Raw genomic sequence first — 18,326 nt, forward strand, 5'->3', positions numbered from 1 at the left:
CCTGCGGCCCAGTGGTTAAGTCTGCATGTTCCGCTTCGGCAGCCCAGGGTTCACCGGTTTGGATCCTGAGTGTGGACCTACACGCTGCTCATCAAGACATGCTTTGGTGGCATCCCACATACAGGAACTAGAACGACATGCAACCAGGATATACAACTACGTACTAGGGCTATGGGGAGAAAAAAAAGGGAGGAAGATTGGCAACAGATGTTAGCTCAGAGCCAATCTTAAAAAAAAAAAAAATCATTAAAAAAAAGGATAGTGTGAATCTATATGCCATAATGTGGAACTTTCTCCATGTTGTTCAGTAAAATACGGCTTTCTGTAAACCTGCATGTGCATGCAATGTGCATGCAATGCACACCCAAGTGTTGCACAGCGAGATGCCTAGTGACCATCACCAAATAATTGGTGCATAATGGTTCTTTCTGGGTGGTGAGATTTCAGGTGATTTTTTTCTTCCTTTTTTTGTTTATCTACATTATTTGAATTTTTACAATAAACATATCTTTATAAATAGGAAACCAACTGTTTTTAAAGATCAAAAGAAAATGTCTCAAGGGTACATAAATTTCCAGGGAAAAAAAAGCAGGGCTAAAACCAGAATACTGGTTGACTTTCAGAAGAAAAATGTGGAGAGACTTTGAAACTCGCCTGACAGCCTTGCACAAAAAGTCCTTTCCCAGACCTGAAGAAGGCAGGAAGGCCCAGTGGGGAGGAGCCTGTGCTCCAGGGTCAGTCCTTGGGTTCAGATGTCGACTCTATCACTTACCAGGTAAATACCAAATGAGGAGATGATAGCACCTGCCTCTAAGATTGTCGTGAGTATAGAAGAAGAGAGTAAATAAAAATACCTAGCCCAATGCCAGGCTCATAATCAATGTTCACTAAACATTAGCTCTTATGAAAACCAGTTTCAGACAATTGTAGCCTAAGTGAGTTAACTTTCCCAGAATGAAGCCTTAATGAACACCTAAGGAGAGGGAGAAGGTAGAGGATAATTAGGCAAAGAAATCCACAAAAGGAGACATATAAATGCCTAGGCTCTGCAGCACAGGAGTTAAGGGTATGGGTTACGGGGTTTCAGGCACGTGACTGAACCTCACAATTCTTAATTGCTCATTCTGCAAAACGGGGACCATATACTGAAGGCCATTTAAGGATTAAATGCCAAGTACTAGCACAGTGCTCAGTAATAGTAAGTTTTCAATACATATTTGCTACTATTAATAAAAATAATTATTATTGACTAAAATTCGATAGTGAGCTCCCTGTCACTACAGGTATCCCGGCAGCCTTACTTGCTGCTTGAAGAAGACGAGGCAGAGGGGACTTAACCATGGGAGGAGGGGACGGGCTGCTGTATTCTTGCAGACCTCAAAGTTCTGCGCAGTCACTGAAACATGAAAGTGATTATAAAAGTGAGGTTGTTTGGAACTGTTGTGCAGAGTGACCAGAGGACCCGTCGCCAGCAGGGCGTCTTCCCAGAGAGTATAGGATGATGCTGTTCCTAGAGGCCAGCCCTGCTTTTCAGACGGATGAGGCAAGTGAGAGATGCTTCCCTGAAACTGCCCATTCTCTGTCCCAAGAGTGGCTCTACCAGCGCTGGAAAAGTTGCGGATAGTGGTCCTTCCACAAGCTCTCTGGCATTCACAACAAAGAAACCGGCTGCAGGTGATGACAACAGTATTAACAGCAAGGGCACAGCCATATGATCGCTTCCTGTGTGCTGAGCTCTGTGCTGAGAGCTTTGCAGACACTGTCTCATTGACTTCTCCCCTCAGACCCGTGCATCTGTGAGTGTCTACGCTATGAGTGTCACCGCATCTTATAGACAAAAAACTGGGGCTCAGAGAGCATAAGTATTGCCCCAAACCCTTCAGCCAGTAAGGAAGAGGGTTTTAACCCAGGTCTAAGGCACACTCAGAATGTGAGGAGTAGTTGCAGGGCCTCCTGACAAGTTGACAGCTCATTAGCATTATCGATGGATCCTGTACTCTTTCAGGACCTGCCACTCACTGCCCCAGCCCAACTGGGTTAATTGGTCCCTCTCAAGGCAGCTGGGAGCAGGCTAAGCTGAAATCACCATGGACATTATCTAGAAATTCCTGGGGAAAGCAGAAGACTGAGAAACAAGGATTAGGCTGTACCCACAAATGGGTAACAGCAGAATGGAGAATGTTTGGGGAGCAAAGCAGCCATACTCAGAGAAGCCAGAGGTTTCGACCTTTGTGATAAGGCTGGGAGCCACAGACAGAACACTGTCTTGAAGATACCCAAACACTTGTGGACTATTTTATCACTTTTGTTTCCTTTTAAAATCCTTTGGTCAACCCAGGCAGGCTTCAAACTCGCCTCATCCCAGTGTGATCCCTTGGACTTTCAGCAAACAGGTTCATTTTGCCATGGCTAGGCCAGGAGACAGCCCCCTGCATCTCTCCAGACTGGCAGCGGTCTTCAAACTCCATTCTCAAATCACTGATACCATCTGTCCTGCATACCAGGCAGATCCCAAGGGGATAAAGTCATAATATCATGGGTAAGAAACTGAGCTTGGAATCATACACGCCCGGGTTCACATCTCAGTTCCTCCACTGAGTACTTATGCTCTCTGAGCCTCAGTTTCCGTATCAGTCCAACACGGATCCTGATAGCTCATAGGTTTGTCATAAGAATTAAATGAGATAATGCAATATTGGAAAGGCAGTGGGGCATAGAGGTTAAGAGCACAGGCTGTGGTGCCAGTGTGTTTGTGTGCAGATCCTGACTCTATCACTAGCTGTGTGTCCTTGGGCAAGTTACTTAACCTTTCTGGACCTCAGCTTCTTGAACTGTAACATGGAAATGGTAGTATCTACTTCTGTAGGGTAGGGACTGAAGGAGTTACTACTTGGAAAGTGCTTAGAACAGCACCTGGCACATTAGTGAGTACTCAGTAAATGAGTGTTGTTATGATTAATGCATGTAAAGTCCTCAGCATGGCAAAACTAAGTGTTCAATAAATGGTAACTGTTATTATTACAAGGTACACTTTCCATGGAGAATTTTATGCACATTTATCTCCTAGAAAGCAATTAAAAAATGAGGACATTAAGGGAAAACCTTGTCTTCAAGTAAATATTACAGTCATAGCAGAAAGGATTCACTGTCTTGTTGCCCTGGCAGGATACCCCAGGACGCCAGTGCCCAGGATCTCCTTTACTTCCAAAGGCATTCAGACACCCAGTCTTTCAATAAATGCTCCTTAAACACCCACAGGGAGCCTAAAGGAGGGCTGAGAATACCCAACCAGTGAATACAATGGCGTCAGCTCCTCCATCTTGGAGCTTACGGGGTAGTGGGGAATATGCACACTAAATAAATGCATACACAGATGATCATTTCAGGATAGCTGTAACTGGTGTCATGAAGGATGGGATGAGAAGGTATGACGGGCGTCCCGATGTGGTCTAGCACCGGAGGTGTACATGAGGGAGGAGTCATTGGAAAGGCTCCCTGAGAAAGTGACATTTATGCTGGGACTACACAGTTGAACAGGACTTGGCTGGGTGATGCCTGGGAGTGGGAGGAGGAACCAATCCAGGAAGAAAGGCATTTAGTTCCAAGGCCCTGCAGCCACAAGGTGGCTGGCTCGCCAAGGAAACAGAAAGGAGGGCAGTGTGGTTGACTTATTGCTAGACCATCCACTCCAAAGCACTCAGCTGGGAGTTGGAATTTGGAGAGAAACCCAGGTCCACAGGAATTACATTCTCAGTTGCGACTGTTGTCTCTTCCCTTTCAGATTCTCCTTGCCTGCTGGCAAAGACTGCCAGGTCTCAGACCCCGAGCCTCGGGGCCAAGTGAACACCGTTCTCAGCTCTGATTCCCTGAGGCTGCAGCTGTGGCTCACTCTGCCCACATGTGAACTTCAGCCAAGACACCACAACAGGGATTCTGCCCTGTGTGCGCCCTCAGCTGCCTCAATCCTGTCCTGGTCACACTCCACTGGGTTTTGTGAGGCTATTTAGGAAGATAAGTTTCCCTCACTGAAGGAAAGGGAAAAACAGCATGAAAGAAAACAATGGCTTCAAAGGAGAAATTTGTGATTGACATAAATGGGAACCTTCCCTTAGGAGCATCATGTATCATCAAAGAAGCAAACCTCCAGGTCGTTTATTTCTCTGCCTGTTTACATGCTATGGAGAGAAGAAGGGTTTAAGTTTCCTGTAGTTTTACGCTGGAAATTGATGCTCCGGGAAAGGAAGCCGTATCAGACGTAGCAGGTTTCTTTTGGAATTCACACATTGGGAATCTGGCACTATCCCCTAAATGGTACTTTTGTTGCCTTTTTGTTCAAGACAGCAAACTTCTTCCAGGATCAGAACTGCCTGCCGGCCTCCCTTGATAAACAGCCTACCAGCTCTCTTGGTAGATCAGATATTTAATAATTAGCTTAAGTATTGTTTATCTAAGTGGCAATTATCACTGCGATTAAATAATATTTTAACTGCAGGGGAAGCATTACAGATTGCTCCCAAGTAGAACCTACAGGCTGGGAATGGCCGACAGAGCTTCTCATACTCAGTGGAGGGGACCATTCCATCTTGGCTGGCAGATCTCCATGTCTGAGATGCCATCATTAGATGTTGCACCAAAGACATAAGGAAATGTGCCCAGGAGAAGTGTATGGTCCGAATCCTTTCAACTGAGGCTCAATGGCCCAGCAAAATATGAAAGTGCGACCTGTGCTTCTAAAGCGTAACAGTCTAGAGTCAGTGGAGTTTGTGAAGCAACCTCACCACCGTAGGAGCAAATCTCAGCAGGTACGATTCAAGGAAGATGGGACCAGTAAGACTCCACCTGGCCTAACTGAGGTTGATGTCCAAACTTCTGAAGAACCGACTGTGATGGGTAAGACTCAAGCACCCAGGCACCACCATCTCCCCACCTACTCACTCTCCTTCCCCAGGTCCCAGAAGGCAGGGGGCTTTCGGAACATCGCGATCCAAACATCCCCCAGTCTCAGGAAGCATTTCCCAGTTTTCAAAAGGAAGAGACTCACAGCCAGCAAGTCCCTGGTGGAAATGCCATCAGCATCCCAAAGTGCCATCCAGGTCAATGGCAACCTCTCTGAACAGGACATTGTGTCTTCTGAGCTTGCCTACTTAAGGCTGGCTCAACATCTTGAGGATGGGCCTCGAAGGGTCAAAGTGTCCCACTCATTTCTCCCTAGAATGTCCAAGGTGCAAAGCAATGGGCCTGTTAGCATATGCTTGGAAGAAGGGACTTGGAAGCCCTCAGAGAAAGCAACAGCTGCCATTCAGGTCCCTGATGATATTTATCACAGTCCTACTTGGGCAAGTAGAGAATCCACTTTCAGTCCAGAGAGGTCTACCGAGATAAGCAACTCCATACACCCTTCGGTTGACATGTATTCAGGTGATGGGAGAAGAGTGCTGCCATCAGATTCAGAAAGATCCCCCTGCTGCTTAAATGCCACCAGCATTGCCAATCACATGCCAGGCACAGGAAAACTTAAGCCCGAATCACTTTTGCCCAAAGACAACTCTGATGACAAAGACCTTGCTCCACTGTCATCTCAGTCAAAGGAAACATGTGTTCCTTCACCTCCACGGACTCACAGCTCCCCCTTGCCAGGCTCCCACAGCCAGTCAGTCCATCCAGGAGGAGCTTCAGACTGTTCTTCACCGAGTGATAATCACCAGGATCTGCTGTCACTCAAACCTAAGAGTGCATCAAAATCTGCCCCTGTCTGTCAGGAGCAGATGGTGAAGAACCCCACCCATTCAGACACCCCGGAGTTTCAAAATTGTCCAGAAAGCGACCACCTCCCACCCACCCTTCCAAACAGGGAGACCAAACTTCAGAGCAGCAGGGAGACGGGTGGAATTAGTCAGATTCATCTGGCACAGGGTGAGCTCTGCGACCTCCAAGGCAGGCTGCAATCCGTGGAGGAATCTCTACACTCGAACCAAGAGAAAATTAAAGTCCTTTTGAATGTAATTCAAGACTTGGAGAAAGCCCGTGCTCTCACAGAAGGGTAAGGTGAATTTTTTCATATTAAAAACTACTGGGTCAAGTCATTTGCTGCGACCGGGCCTCTCAGAGAGAGCACTGTTTTCCCTTAGTAAAATGTCTCCAAAATGTTTGCTGTTCTGTTGTTTCCCCGAATCCTAACCAATGGCCTCCCTTTGTTCTGACTGGGGTTCACTCAATTCTAGTCTTTGGCGGATTTCCATTGCTATTTGTTTTTGTTTCCAGGTAGCAACAGACTGGAGAAGGGGGCAATGAAGCAGCAAGGTCAAAAATAGCTTTTATTAAGATGGGGGTCCAATTGATAAATGATGGGGGAAAACGATAGCATGCAGGTACATCCCCCACCCTCCCCCTGTAGCAAGCTACTGCATTTGCACAGTATTTTAGTTTTTTGTTTGTCTTTTACAAAGGACTTGAGGTGGCCACTAAGCTTACTGTTGACCTTCTCCTCCACTGACTACTTTGACGGCTTGGGCCAAAGTCCATCGTTGACCAACTGACCAACTAAGTAGGGACTGAAATGAGATCACAATTTTGCAAGGAGAAAAACGTCACAAAATGCATTCCTGGGTGACTCAACACCAGTCTGGGGAGGGGAAGGCAGTTATCGTTTAGGTATGGAATGTTCATCCCCAGAAAAATTGCTCCCTGAAGACTGAGAAGAAGAAATGTTGGTTAAAGATAATCAACAACAGGGGAGGAGAGGGAAGATGTAATTAACTGATGCTTGCTGATATGAATTAGAATCAACATTGCCTTATAAGAGAGAAGCATTGTGACCATAAAGAGAGAAAAGCACTGAACTAAGGGATCAGGAGTTTTAATAACTTCTCTTCTACTCATTTGCAAAGTCCCTCGGTTTCCCCATCTATCACATGGGAGTAAGAATAACTGACTCATCTCACAGGATTGTAGTCAGCATGAAAAAACTTCAGATTTAAAAGGGCTTAAACATTTAGAACGCCCTCTAGAAATGTGAGGTCTTATTATCATGGGTTTCTGGTTTCTGTATTGTAATGGTCACGTAACTCAGAGCATTGCTACCAACGAGAGGGGCAGTGCTGTACTGTAGGGAACGAGTCAGTAGAATGCGTGCGTCCCATGGGGCTTTTGCCCATAGATTTATCCAGCAAATGCTCTATCTTGCAGGCGCAACTTTTATCGAACTGGCCAGGATCTCAACAATTGCAGTACCTGCCAGAACACGGCGTGCATCATATACAGGTACCTGCCACACCGAGGCCTGCTCTGTAGTGCACGGAGCTCGGGGCCCTCAGAACACTTGTGTAAACTCTTAGAAGCAGAAAGTCAGAGAGAGGCAAAGACAGTAGGCCTCTGATTACCTGAGATTTAAAAAATAAGGTGTTTAACTGTCAAATGTTAACATCTGGCTCCAAGGCAGGCCCTGCTTTGTTAGACAAAAAGGTCTAGGAGCAAATCCTTTTGACATAATCACCCTACACTTCCTGGACAAGAAGCACAGGCACTGTGCTAAGCTCTGCCTGCAGATTTGCCTCTCATTCCACAATGATACCTGTAAGGTAGGTGTTAATATCTTCAGGGAAGTCAAGCCCTTTGGCCCAGCTCAGATAAAGCATTTTCAGAAAGCAGAAGGGGCCAGACCCAGGCCTCAAGTTCAGACCTTTCTGATCCCAAAAGCCTCTTCAACAGTAGCTCTCACATACCAAGCTCTTCCTATGGGTCAAGAACTGTGCTAAGCACTTTGTGTTCATATCTAAGTACATCGTTTCCTTCTGGCAGGGGGAAAGTTGCTGCGATAAAGTGGATTTTTGAAAGTAACACAAGGAAAACATCATAGAGTGGAGAGAGCACTAAACTTGGAGTCAAAATCCCCAAGTCTGATGTGTGCTAACTTGTCTGGGGCTCAGTTTCCTCATCTGTAGAGTGGAGACATTTATCCCTATTCAGAGTTGCCATCAGGAGCAAATAGGGTAAAACATGTGAATGCCTTTTGTAACTGCAAACCTCGCAACAAACCCAAGGGCTTATTACTGTTATTACAAGAAAGATCAATGCATCCCTCGCTAGAAGTCTGCTTTCAGTGGCACAGGGAAAAATTGGTGAAAGGCAGTCATTTCAGTGTGATGGCATCTAATAGTGTGTGACAGAAGTGTATGGTTTTGCTTTCTCTACTACTTTCCTGTCTCAGATGAGAAAGGCAGTGAGGGCCTGAGCAAACTGAAGCCCAACTGGGTTGCCTGTGTCTTCTTTTACAAATCTCTCATTCTCTCCAGCAGAATCCTGAGATTTCATACTAACAAGTGACAGGGCCTGGGAGTGAGGAGGACCCTACACTTAGCTAGAGCCTTGGGCAGGTTTTTATTGACTCTCAACAGCTTAATTCTAGGAGCCACAGGACCACATATTCTCACGAAATGAGAGAAGCTCTGGGACGCTCACAGAAAATAACCTTTACCTCAGTGTAAAATATCCCCTCAGTAAGGGGGCCCTGGAAGAGGCTTGTGGTATTGGGAGGGCTGAGCAGGCAGTCTCCTCACTGGCTACCTTTTTGTTCCTTCTTTTCTTTTACTTTTCCTATCTTAAGCAAATTTCCTAATCACCAGGAAGACAAAAATTATTAAATGTCTAGACAGCTAGGGAGGACAAAAAAACTATTTATCATAAACAAGAATTGTTTTTAACTAACCTCCATTGAAATTTTGGATAGTCTCTCTTTTCTTCAGCAGCCAGATGATGCATTTTCTATTACCTCAAGATGACATTTTATTTAGCTTATGTAACTGAACAGGACAAGTGGTTATTTCCCCGTCTACTGCAAGTTTTGTGGCCTGGCCTTGGGCGAATCATTTTTGGCCTCTGAGTTTCCTCATCTGAAAAATGAGGGCCTTTAATTAGATGGTCCTGATGGTCCCTTTCCGTTCAGACATTCTGATGTTCTAAGCTAAATTAAAAGGGGCAATATTTGGCTAACCTATAACCGTCCAACAAGTCTGAGAATGTTTGCACCCTTCTAGTACTCACTTCAAACATCCCAAGCAAACGTTCTAAATTAAGTTATGCCCCTGGATGGGTCACTAAACCTTCAGGCACACAACGCTTTCCAGTTCTCCAAGAAGAACAGCCATTGTATGCATCCATCCCTCATTACCATTCAAAGTCAGACTGTTCTCCCAGACAGTATTTATATCCTGTAGCTAAGCCATTGCAAAGGAACGGGCAATTAATTTGATGAAAGCGAAGAGATCAGAACAACATCCCTGTCATAGTAACAGTGGGAGGATGAGAGTTGTCATTTTTTTTTTTTCAGCATTTCAAATGACTTCAAACCCTGTGTTGTGTCCTGGAAAGTCAGATCTTACAAACTAATGAATAAGTGATGTGAAATACTCATCCTCAGGCCTTGGTAAGCTGCAGCCTCTCTCCCCGATGATGGATGTGCCCAGTGCACGTCTCTGTACATAAAGCACAGGGGCTTGTGATAGTCTGCCTGCCGGGTCCTCTTCTCTTGGAGATGTTACTGCTAAGTTAGCAAGACGTAAGGTTTTCTAAGTGGACCCGTCAGCCAAAGGCTATGGCTATGCTACTTGCTTTCATCAAGACATGTAGGGTCATTGGTTTTATCCAACTCCTTCCCTCTGCTCCAAAAGGAGCCTTCTACCACACACGCGCCCCCCCCCCCCCCCCACCAGCCTGACTGGCTTTCTTCTTACTATGGATCACTTCAGTAGATCCTACCTCACCAAGGAGAACAGCACTAATGCCGATGCCTAAAGATTCCATGCATGGTTCTCAGGAACTTCCAGGGGCTTCCGCACACCAGGGAGAATGGACTCCTTTGAGTTTTGACTGCCGTAGGCTCCAAGGGAAAGGTGTGGGAATTGGCTGTCTGCCTCAAGCTGGTTCCAGGCTGTTCAGTCCCCGGTCACTCTCATCGTCTCTCCTTAACATTAATCCTAGGACAAGTTACTCAAAGGGTTGGGTGGATGCCCCCCGTAGGACCCAAGATTAAATAACACTGAATTACTTAGTGAGAAGGTTGTTCTCTTTTCAACTTTATTTCAATCCATCTGATTACCCATAGGGAAAAATCTGAGGTTGGTGCTAGAATGTCTTCAACACCTTTTTAATACTTGCCTATCACACTTTTTTGCCGAGAGTGCGCAGGTCTCAGGTTCATAGCCATGGGGAAGCAACAATACATTCCAGCCAGAACGTAATCATTTTCATTTTTTATTGAAGCCTTTTTAACTTTTAAAGTTGGTCCCATAATATATTTACTGTAAGTTTTGCGGGTTTCCATTTTCAAAAGTGATATTGCCTGTTTTGTATAAATGTTTTAAGTTTTAAAAGTGCATTGATTTAGAGATAAAGAAATAAGTAAATAATTGTGTAGACGGTGTGGGGAGTTTCACAGAAACCGTGAAGGTGGTGAACGAATGATTGAGGTAAGGGAAGCAGTGCTCCAAGGAATCAGCTCCCTTTCCTTTCTCAAGGGCATGAGGTCTCTCCAAGCCACATCCCTCCTCCCTCGCTCACCCTGTTCTCTGCCATACCTCCCTGTACGTTATCTTCACTTTCATTCTAAAAATAATCGTAGAGCCTCTTGGAGGTCTTTGACTACACCAATCATGCATTCATTTTCTGAACGTAACTCCCAGGAAAAATCTGCTTGGTTTAAGTTGTAAAATGCCTCAAATGCTTTAAGGGAAAAGAATACAAAGTCTTCCTCAGAAAAAGTTTTCGTCTACCATCCAAGCATGTTGCCCAGGAAATGGAAATAAAGAGCAAGCTACAAACTGAACATTTTCAATGAGTGAGAGGAGAGGTTTGCCATGCAAGATTTAAAAGGTGCTAGAGTGGAGAGAGCAACAGAAGAACTGTCTGGGAGTCTACCTAGACAGACTGTCTCCTCTTCTCATCCTTAGCCTCTTTTCATAGCTTCAAATGCTCTCGTGGATTTTAAGTTCATTTCTGTGACACCACCATCCTCTACCTTTTTCATGATCATGCTCTCTAGATAGATAGATAGATAGATAGATAGATAGATAGATAAATTTCCATCTTGATATCTCAAAGGCACCTCAAACTCACCATACACCCAAAACACATTCCTTATTTTCCCCCACAAAATTTTCTTCCTCTATTTCTTACTTTGTTCAATGCTGTTAACCATGATTCCATAAAGACACTAGGGTCCCCATTGCCTCACTTGTCTCCTTCATAACACACATCAACAATTCTCCCTGCTAAATCCAGCCCCTTAGCTTCATCCCCTCTGTCTCTGGTTAGTAAGGGCCTCATCATTTGTCACTTGAATGCTAACAGGTCTTTTTGCCATAGGTCCTTTTTGCCCCATCCCAAGTGATCTTCCACACAGATTGCTAAATTGCCTGAAAAGTAGAATCTGACCAAGTCTCTCCCCTGCTAAGCAATCTGGTCCTGGTCCCTCTTGTTTCCTTTAGCTAATTTTTCCAGGCCCTTTGAACATGATACTCACCTTCTTACCTACTGGGTCTCCTATTTCTCCCCACCCACAGGGAACTACTCAGCTGGCTTCAAATACTGAGTGTTCTATCAAGTCTTCGTGCCTTTGCATGAGTTCCCTCACTTTCCAGAATGCTTTTTCTGTCCTGCTGTGTCTGGAAATTTCCTAGCCTTGCAGCTTAAAAGCCAGTTCCTCTGGATAACACTCCTTCCTGAGAAGGACCCCCATGGCATGCACATTCCTCTGCTCTGCCATTTATCCTTTTGCATTATAACGCAGTGTGTTTGAGTTTCTTTCCTTCAGCAAATGGCTAATATCTCAAAGTCATGGGCCAGTGTCTAATGCATAGCTGGTGCTCAAAGATTCTTGTCAAAGAAGAAATCATATATTGACTGAGGGAGGAATGAAAAGCAGTGATGGGCTTGAGACAGCCATTTAGATTGCCCAAAAGTAAAGTCATTGTTAGCATTTGTGTGTGCCTCTACCCCTGACTGGGGAAATGGAGGGTCTTAACTAATCAAATGTTCTTATTAGGGAAGGAAGGCTTCCATGCAGCAGGTCCTCAGCAGACGTTTTTGAACTGAATCAAACAGTAACCAAATGTAGTACATGGATTATCAATTTTCAAATATGGTCATACTTCACCTAAGACGCTTAAGATGGGGTTACCTTCGGAGAAATGTGTACTTGGGTGATTTTGTCATTGTACAAATATCCGAGTGTACTTACACAAACCAAATGGTATAGCCTACTACATACCTAGGCTATATGGCATTAATCTTGTGGGACCACCGTGCTTTATGTAGTCCTTTGTTGATCGAGGCATCGTTATGCCATGCATAACTGTACCTGGAACATTGCATACTCTCAACAAGATGGAACCTAATCAAATCTTCTTTTGATGACTCAGAGACCTTGTTGCAATTTCACAGGACATTGAGATCCTCGTTCATCACGGTCATCCAACATTACTGCCCAGCACTTCTGTACCGGCTGTGATTTGAAAGGCAAAATTTGATTTGTGGAAAACCACAAACTCTCCCCAGGTTAAAATATCTCCCTTCTTAGTATCTGAACTGCCCCAATGATCTCTTTAGAGGAGGAGATTAAAGCATTAGATCTGCAGGTTCTCCTGGTAAAACAGCAAAATCCAGTGTGGCAGGCAGGATAATGGCCCCTTAAGACACCCGTATTCTAATTCCTGGACCCTGTGAATATGTTACCTTCTATGGCAAAAGGGACTTTGCAGATGTGATTAAGTTAAGGATCTGGGACAGGGTGAGTAGCCTAGATGGTCCAGGTGGGCCCATGTAATCATAAGGATCCTTATAACGGAAAGAGAGAGGCAGGAGAGGCAGAGGCAGAGTCAGAGTAGGAGATGGGACAACAGAAGCAAAGGTTGGAGTGACGTGGTCACAAGCCAAGGAATGTGGGCGGCCTCTAAAAGCTAGAAAAGGCAAGGGAAGGATTCTCTCATAGAGCTTCCAGAGGGAACACAATTCTGCTGACACCTTGGTTTATAGTTCTGGAGGACTTCTGGCCTCCAGAACTCTAAGAATAAAATTTGTGTTGTTTTAAACCACTAAATTTGTGGTAATTTATTTAAGCAATAATAGGAAAGTAATGCACCCAGATTAAACCCTTATAATTCATAAACTACTCACATCTGATTGGATGTCAGTTTATTTGACTATTGGATGATTTTTAAAACTATGACAGCTGGGTGAGGGCAGGAATCCGTTGGGATGAAAATCAGGGAAAGGAAATCAGAAGAGAGCTACCACTTCCTGAGTGTTCGTTGTTACAAAAATACCTTTTGTTTTCACGTTTACTCCTCACAACCATGTGAGAGAGAGAAAAATACTCCCATTTTACAGATGAGGCAACTGAGGCTCAGGCACTTGCACAATATTCAGATTAGACAATTGTGACCGAGAGAGTGAGGCACTTGCACAATTATTCTGAAACTAATAAGTGGCAGTGACAAGACTGGAACTCAGTTCTCTCCACTTGCTAGCCAGATCCCACAGCACGCGGCCTTCAGAGGCCAGCCCTGCCTGAGGGGTGTTAAGGCTCAGCGGATGTTATATGGCTAAATTCTCTTCAGCCAAGGGCATCGTGAGGGTGTGTGTTTAAGATGCAGGCCCTCAACAGTGTTCTCACAGTGTGATGCTGGACCATTTGCATGACTCTCCTGGGTATCTATGAATACTAGCTGCTGGCCTTCACCCCCAAACCTGCTGGATCAGAGGGCTGGGGTGGAGGACAGGAATCTGCAGTTACAGCAAGCTCTCTGGGAAAGTCTGATCTCAATGAAGCTCGAGAAACAGTCAATGAGGTAAAATCAGGGTCTCGAAAGGAGGAGGTGGCAGTGGATTTACTAGAGACTTCTGTGACAACCAGCCTGCGTGACCATGAATAGAAAATTCTTGCTAATAAAATATCCCAGAAAGTAGGTTTTGTTTTAAATGCATCATTGGAAAGATGATTTACCTTTCTGCTTGGCTTGAATTATAGGGTAGAGGGTCGTACACAGACCTAACTAGGGGTACAGGTGAGAGGGCGGCAAATGGAAAGGGAAGAGGAGAGAGAGGGACTTGCTTATGGAGTAAGCATATCTTCTGATGCCTCCTGTTTCCAATGAGAAGAGAAAATGAGTCTCAGTCAGTCTACTCTGGGGAGCCCGGGCTTGCATTATGCAGTACTTAGGGGATTCACCTTTAGCCTCTCTTTCCTCCCACACCTCCCAGCTCCTGGGCCTCTTCTGAGATCAGGCACAGAATGTCAATCCCTGCTGACATTCCTCTTCCAAATAAGGTTAAAACCAATGAAAGGCCAATTATGCCCCCAGGCCAAGAGCCCAAAGGCTGAGAACTGTCCTCTGGTGAGTCCTGGAAGAGCAATTACAAACACCTGACAGGGTGGGCGTGCAAAGTGCTGCCTAGCACCCCACTTCAGGACAGGGGTGTCGTCACCCCATGCGCCGGAACCAGATAATACGCATGAAGCTGAATACTGGAATTCTCTACCACCATCCTCTCATTTCCTTATACTCCAGGGACCAAGGGCTGCTTTCTCATCATATTGATGCCTCCATTGTTACAACTCCTTCTGAAGTAGACAGGGAAGAAGTTATGGATATTCAAGAGAAAATTCGCTGCTAGGTGCTCCCTTTGTACCCAGCATCCAGCATTCTCATGCCGGTGTCCCCCCCATATCCCCCCACACACAGTTTTGATATTCAGAACTTATGATAAGGAGTTTCTCAGGAACACAGGCCAGCCTTATAGCTGCATGCCCTGCAGGAGAAAAGCCAGGCCTTCACCTTACCGAGAAAAGTGGCTCTGGAAAGCTACCTGAGTTGCTGGGTGGTGCTGAGAGCCTTCCTTGAGTTTCCTTCTATGGTTAAGCTTTTTGTCCACTGGGTCTTGGCCTCACTTGCCACTTAAAGCTATTATCTAACCAGAGGAAAAGGTACTTCACTAGAAATGCAATATGCACCCAGGCTGTGGGTTTAGCAACCAACTTTCCACTTAAATTATTTGGTGTTTTTCTTTTGTCTGTCTATGATGCTCTCCCAGCATGGAGCCAGGTGAACTGTGAGGGCCTTGTCTTCCAGCCACAGGCTTCTCTCTAGCCAGCAATGAAGTCTGCAGTGAAAAATAATTACAAAGTACACAGCATTTCTGGTCTTTCTAGTAATTACAGATGCATCTGCAGCTCTCATCACATTTCAATATGGACTGAGCAGGATTCACTTCAAAGGTTGGAATGAGAACATTATGGCTATACCATTCAGCATCCCCAAACAACTGCCACCAAACATAGCTCAAGCTGTCTCTATGGGAAATAGGCATAAAGTGTGGGCACATATGGAAATTTCTCTGAGCTTCGACAGGTTGATCCCCAAGACTTTTGCCTCTAATCCCTGTCTCTCTTGGCAGCCTTATCCCTTTCTTCTTCTCCTGAGAGTGGAAGGGAAAAGAGATAGGATTTACAGTATCAGCAATTTATCTGCAATAAAAATGAAATCTATTACAATGCATTAATAGCTCAAGAGGCTGAAATATGCCATAAATATAAAATCAAGCAAGTTGAGAATTTCACAGGAATAACAAATGGATGGCTGCTGGCATGGAGACCACTGTTGACCACAGAATGACCCAATCTTTATTTCCCTGTCAATTTAATGCAACAGTCATTTCCATTTGTTAGACCACACACTGTCCCAAGCATCTTGCTAAACACTGTACAGGTTTCATCTCATTTCAGACTCCCAAGAACCCTAAAATATGAGTATGGTCATTATTCCCATTTTACAGACGAGGAAACTGAGACTCAGAGAGATTATGTAATTTGTCCAAGATCTAACAGAGCCAGGGCTTAAACTGGTCCTGCTTTCAGAGAGATTTTCCTGTCCCTTGCCCTCTTACCTTTCGACCTTGCATAATGAGTGAAAGTATGTGTTAAAGTTCTCTTAGATGAGCTACACTTTCTGAGGGCTTGACATGAAGACCTTCTCAATACAGAGCCAGAGAACAGAGAGCACAGATTTCTTTCTCAGATAGTGATCAGCAATGAAGATTTCTGCAGCTTGGCCTGCTTATTTATGTGCCAAGAAGAGAACCTCCGATTCTCTGAGGACTTGTCAGCAGACAGATGCTCTAGGAGGAGGGGTACACTTGCCAACTTGAAATGGCTGCAAGTTGTGAAGCTTAAAATTATACCCTATAAATAATGGACAAACTGGTCATTAGGAGACAATTTCAGGAAAAACATCCCTTCCAGGCTTGGGGAAGAAAAAACAAACTAACTAAAGCTTCTGCTTTCCTAGACTGTAATTCTTCCCCAAAGATACTATCCAAGGTGGCATGATTTATCCGAGTGGACAAGGAATCAAACTACCCTTGCTGATTCTATTGATCCTTACAGCTAATTCTTTAGAGAAGAAAGTTGTAGGAGGTCAATAAATCTGTGGAGTCCTTGGGTTCTATGGGGAGAGGGGCCACAGAAATGCTCCAACAGAGATGGAGAAGAGATGGAGAGTGATTCGGAAGATATTTCATCTTCATGGAGAAGCCCTGGATCATGAATTTCTCAGCCAACTTTCTTGGAGTGTATGGTTTATGGCAGTGGCTCACCACTATGTCTCTTTATAAAAGAGCAAGACCCACCTGCTAAGAAGCAAGTGCAGAGGGCCCACAGCAGACCACAGCAGCCTACACCAGACCCCAGATCGCTGAGCCCAGATATTACCTTGAATAAGCTGCCTCCTAAGGGGGTGCCCATCTTCTCTGGGCATCCAGCCTCCCTGTCAGAACTGCCCTGCAATCTAGACACACTATTGCAGGGTGGGCTAGTCAGCTGGGTCATAAAGGGTCCTCCATGCAGCCTGACTCCAGGTTGGGTCTGGCTCCACAGGGGGCTGCGAGGTCATTTAGGCACACCAGGCCTTGGTCACCACCACCTCAAAAACCCCACTCCACACATATTTTGCAATTAGGATCTCACACAGATAAAGACTACTGTGTTCTTCCTGTGCAGTATAGCTTAGTGTCGAGGCTGTGGAGTCAGACAATCTAGGCTCAAAGCCTGGCTCTGTCACTTACTAGAATGTGCTCTTGGCAGAATATTTACCCTCTCTTTGGCCCAGTTTCCTCATTTGTGAAATGAAGATAATACTTTCTATCTCTTGGGGCTGTGAGAATTACATGAGATGCGTGAAAACTCATAAACTGGTAGTGTAGTATCTATAGTAGAGATTTCACTCCATAAATGATAGTCCGCTTCCTCCTTTGTCTTCATATTCTAATGATGATTATTATTACTCATTTAAATTACTATGTGCCCTAACTTAACATGGTCCAGGTACTCTCCGGTTCTTTCTTTCTTCTTCTTAGAGTAAGACCCTGGTACCAGCCAGGCCCTGGGCTAAAACATTTAATCTCTCATTAGGAAAAACAAAGGACCAGGAGTTAGGAAACCAGGTTTGGATTCTGATCATGACTCATGGTATGACTTCCTTTTGCCAACTTGCTTGTCTGTTCAATGGGGATAACAACTTTCCCATCTTCCTGGGCCATCACGAGGATAAAATGAAAACACAGGTCTGAAGAGTTTGCAAATTTGAAAGTGCTATATAAAAGTAAGAGGGTTCTATTGTTTGTTTGTTTCTATAGAAACTTTTTTCTCCTTTTGGCTTACCCAGCTTCAGTTTGCCCAGCCAAGATACTGCATCCAGAACCTGCTCTGTTATTTGCTTATGTATTTATCTACTTTTTGCTTCTCACTGTTTCTTCTTCTCGACAACCCACAACTTAGGCTTCTTACCGTTTCCAATTACCTAGAAAAACATCCTTCTGCTTTTCACCTAGCACGATGGCTGGAGCATTGATCTGCCAGCTAGATTAGTGAGGTGTCCTCACGAGGGAAACCTGAAAGCTCTCTTCCATTCCTGGTTTACACACACTCACTTTCTAAATGCAAAGTGGCACCATGTTCAGACATCTTGGATGTGAAGGGCTCTAAGGCTCCCCAGATAGTGAGCTGGGCACCCCTGAACTACGTGTCAGGTAGTCCATTCATCCTCAGGGGACCAACCTCACAGCCCTTGAATACTCTGGACTATCTCAATGGCTCTAGACCTGAATCCCGTGTTGCAACAATTCCTTGACCACCATTTGCCCCTCACTGTGAGCCAGAGCTCGGCATAAACTAAGCACTCAGCAATCCTGATTATGAAGAGTCAAGAGATTAAGAGGAAGGAGAGAAGGAGAGGTGAGGTTGGAAAAGTTACCGGTATTCTACCTGGATACCAAACCCA

At 44.9% G+C, this 18,326-nt stretch overlaps 2 protein-coding genes across 2 annotated transcripts in view; one reads left to right on the top strand and one right to left on the bottom strand.

Moving 5' to 3' along the window:
- Positions 1 to 18,326, bottom strand: part of DOCK2 (dedicator of cytokinesis 2) — a 404,121-nt gene that overhangs the window by 188,581 nt on the left and 197,214 nt on the right. The gene's annotated exons all lie outside the window — the stretch shown is intronic.
- Positions 1 to 18,326, top strand: part of INSYN2B (inhibitory synaptic factor family member 2B) — a 119,022-nt gene that overhangs the window by 93,173 nt on the left and 7,523 nt on the right. The window contains exons 2-3 of the mRNA XM_003362901.5: positions 3,782 to 6,040; positions 7,186 to 7,260. Of these exons, the coding sequence (XP_003362949.1) occupies positions 4,695 to 6,040; positions 7,186 to 7,260 (1,421 nt within the window). The 5' untranslated portion in view covers positions 3,782 to 4,694. The remainder of the gene's footprint in view (positions 1 to 3,781; positions 6,041 to 7,185; positions 7,261 to 18,326) is intronic.

This window comes from Equus caballus, chromosome 14, assembly GCF_041296265.1.
Source record: "Equus caballus isolate H_3958 breed thoroughbred chromosome 14, TB-T2T, whole genome shotgun sequence".
Lineage (NCBI taxonomy): Eukaryota > Metazoa > Chordata > Mammalia > Perissodactyla > Equidae > Equus > Equus caballus.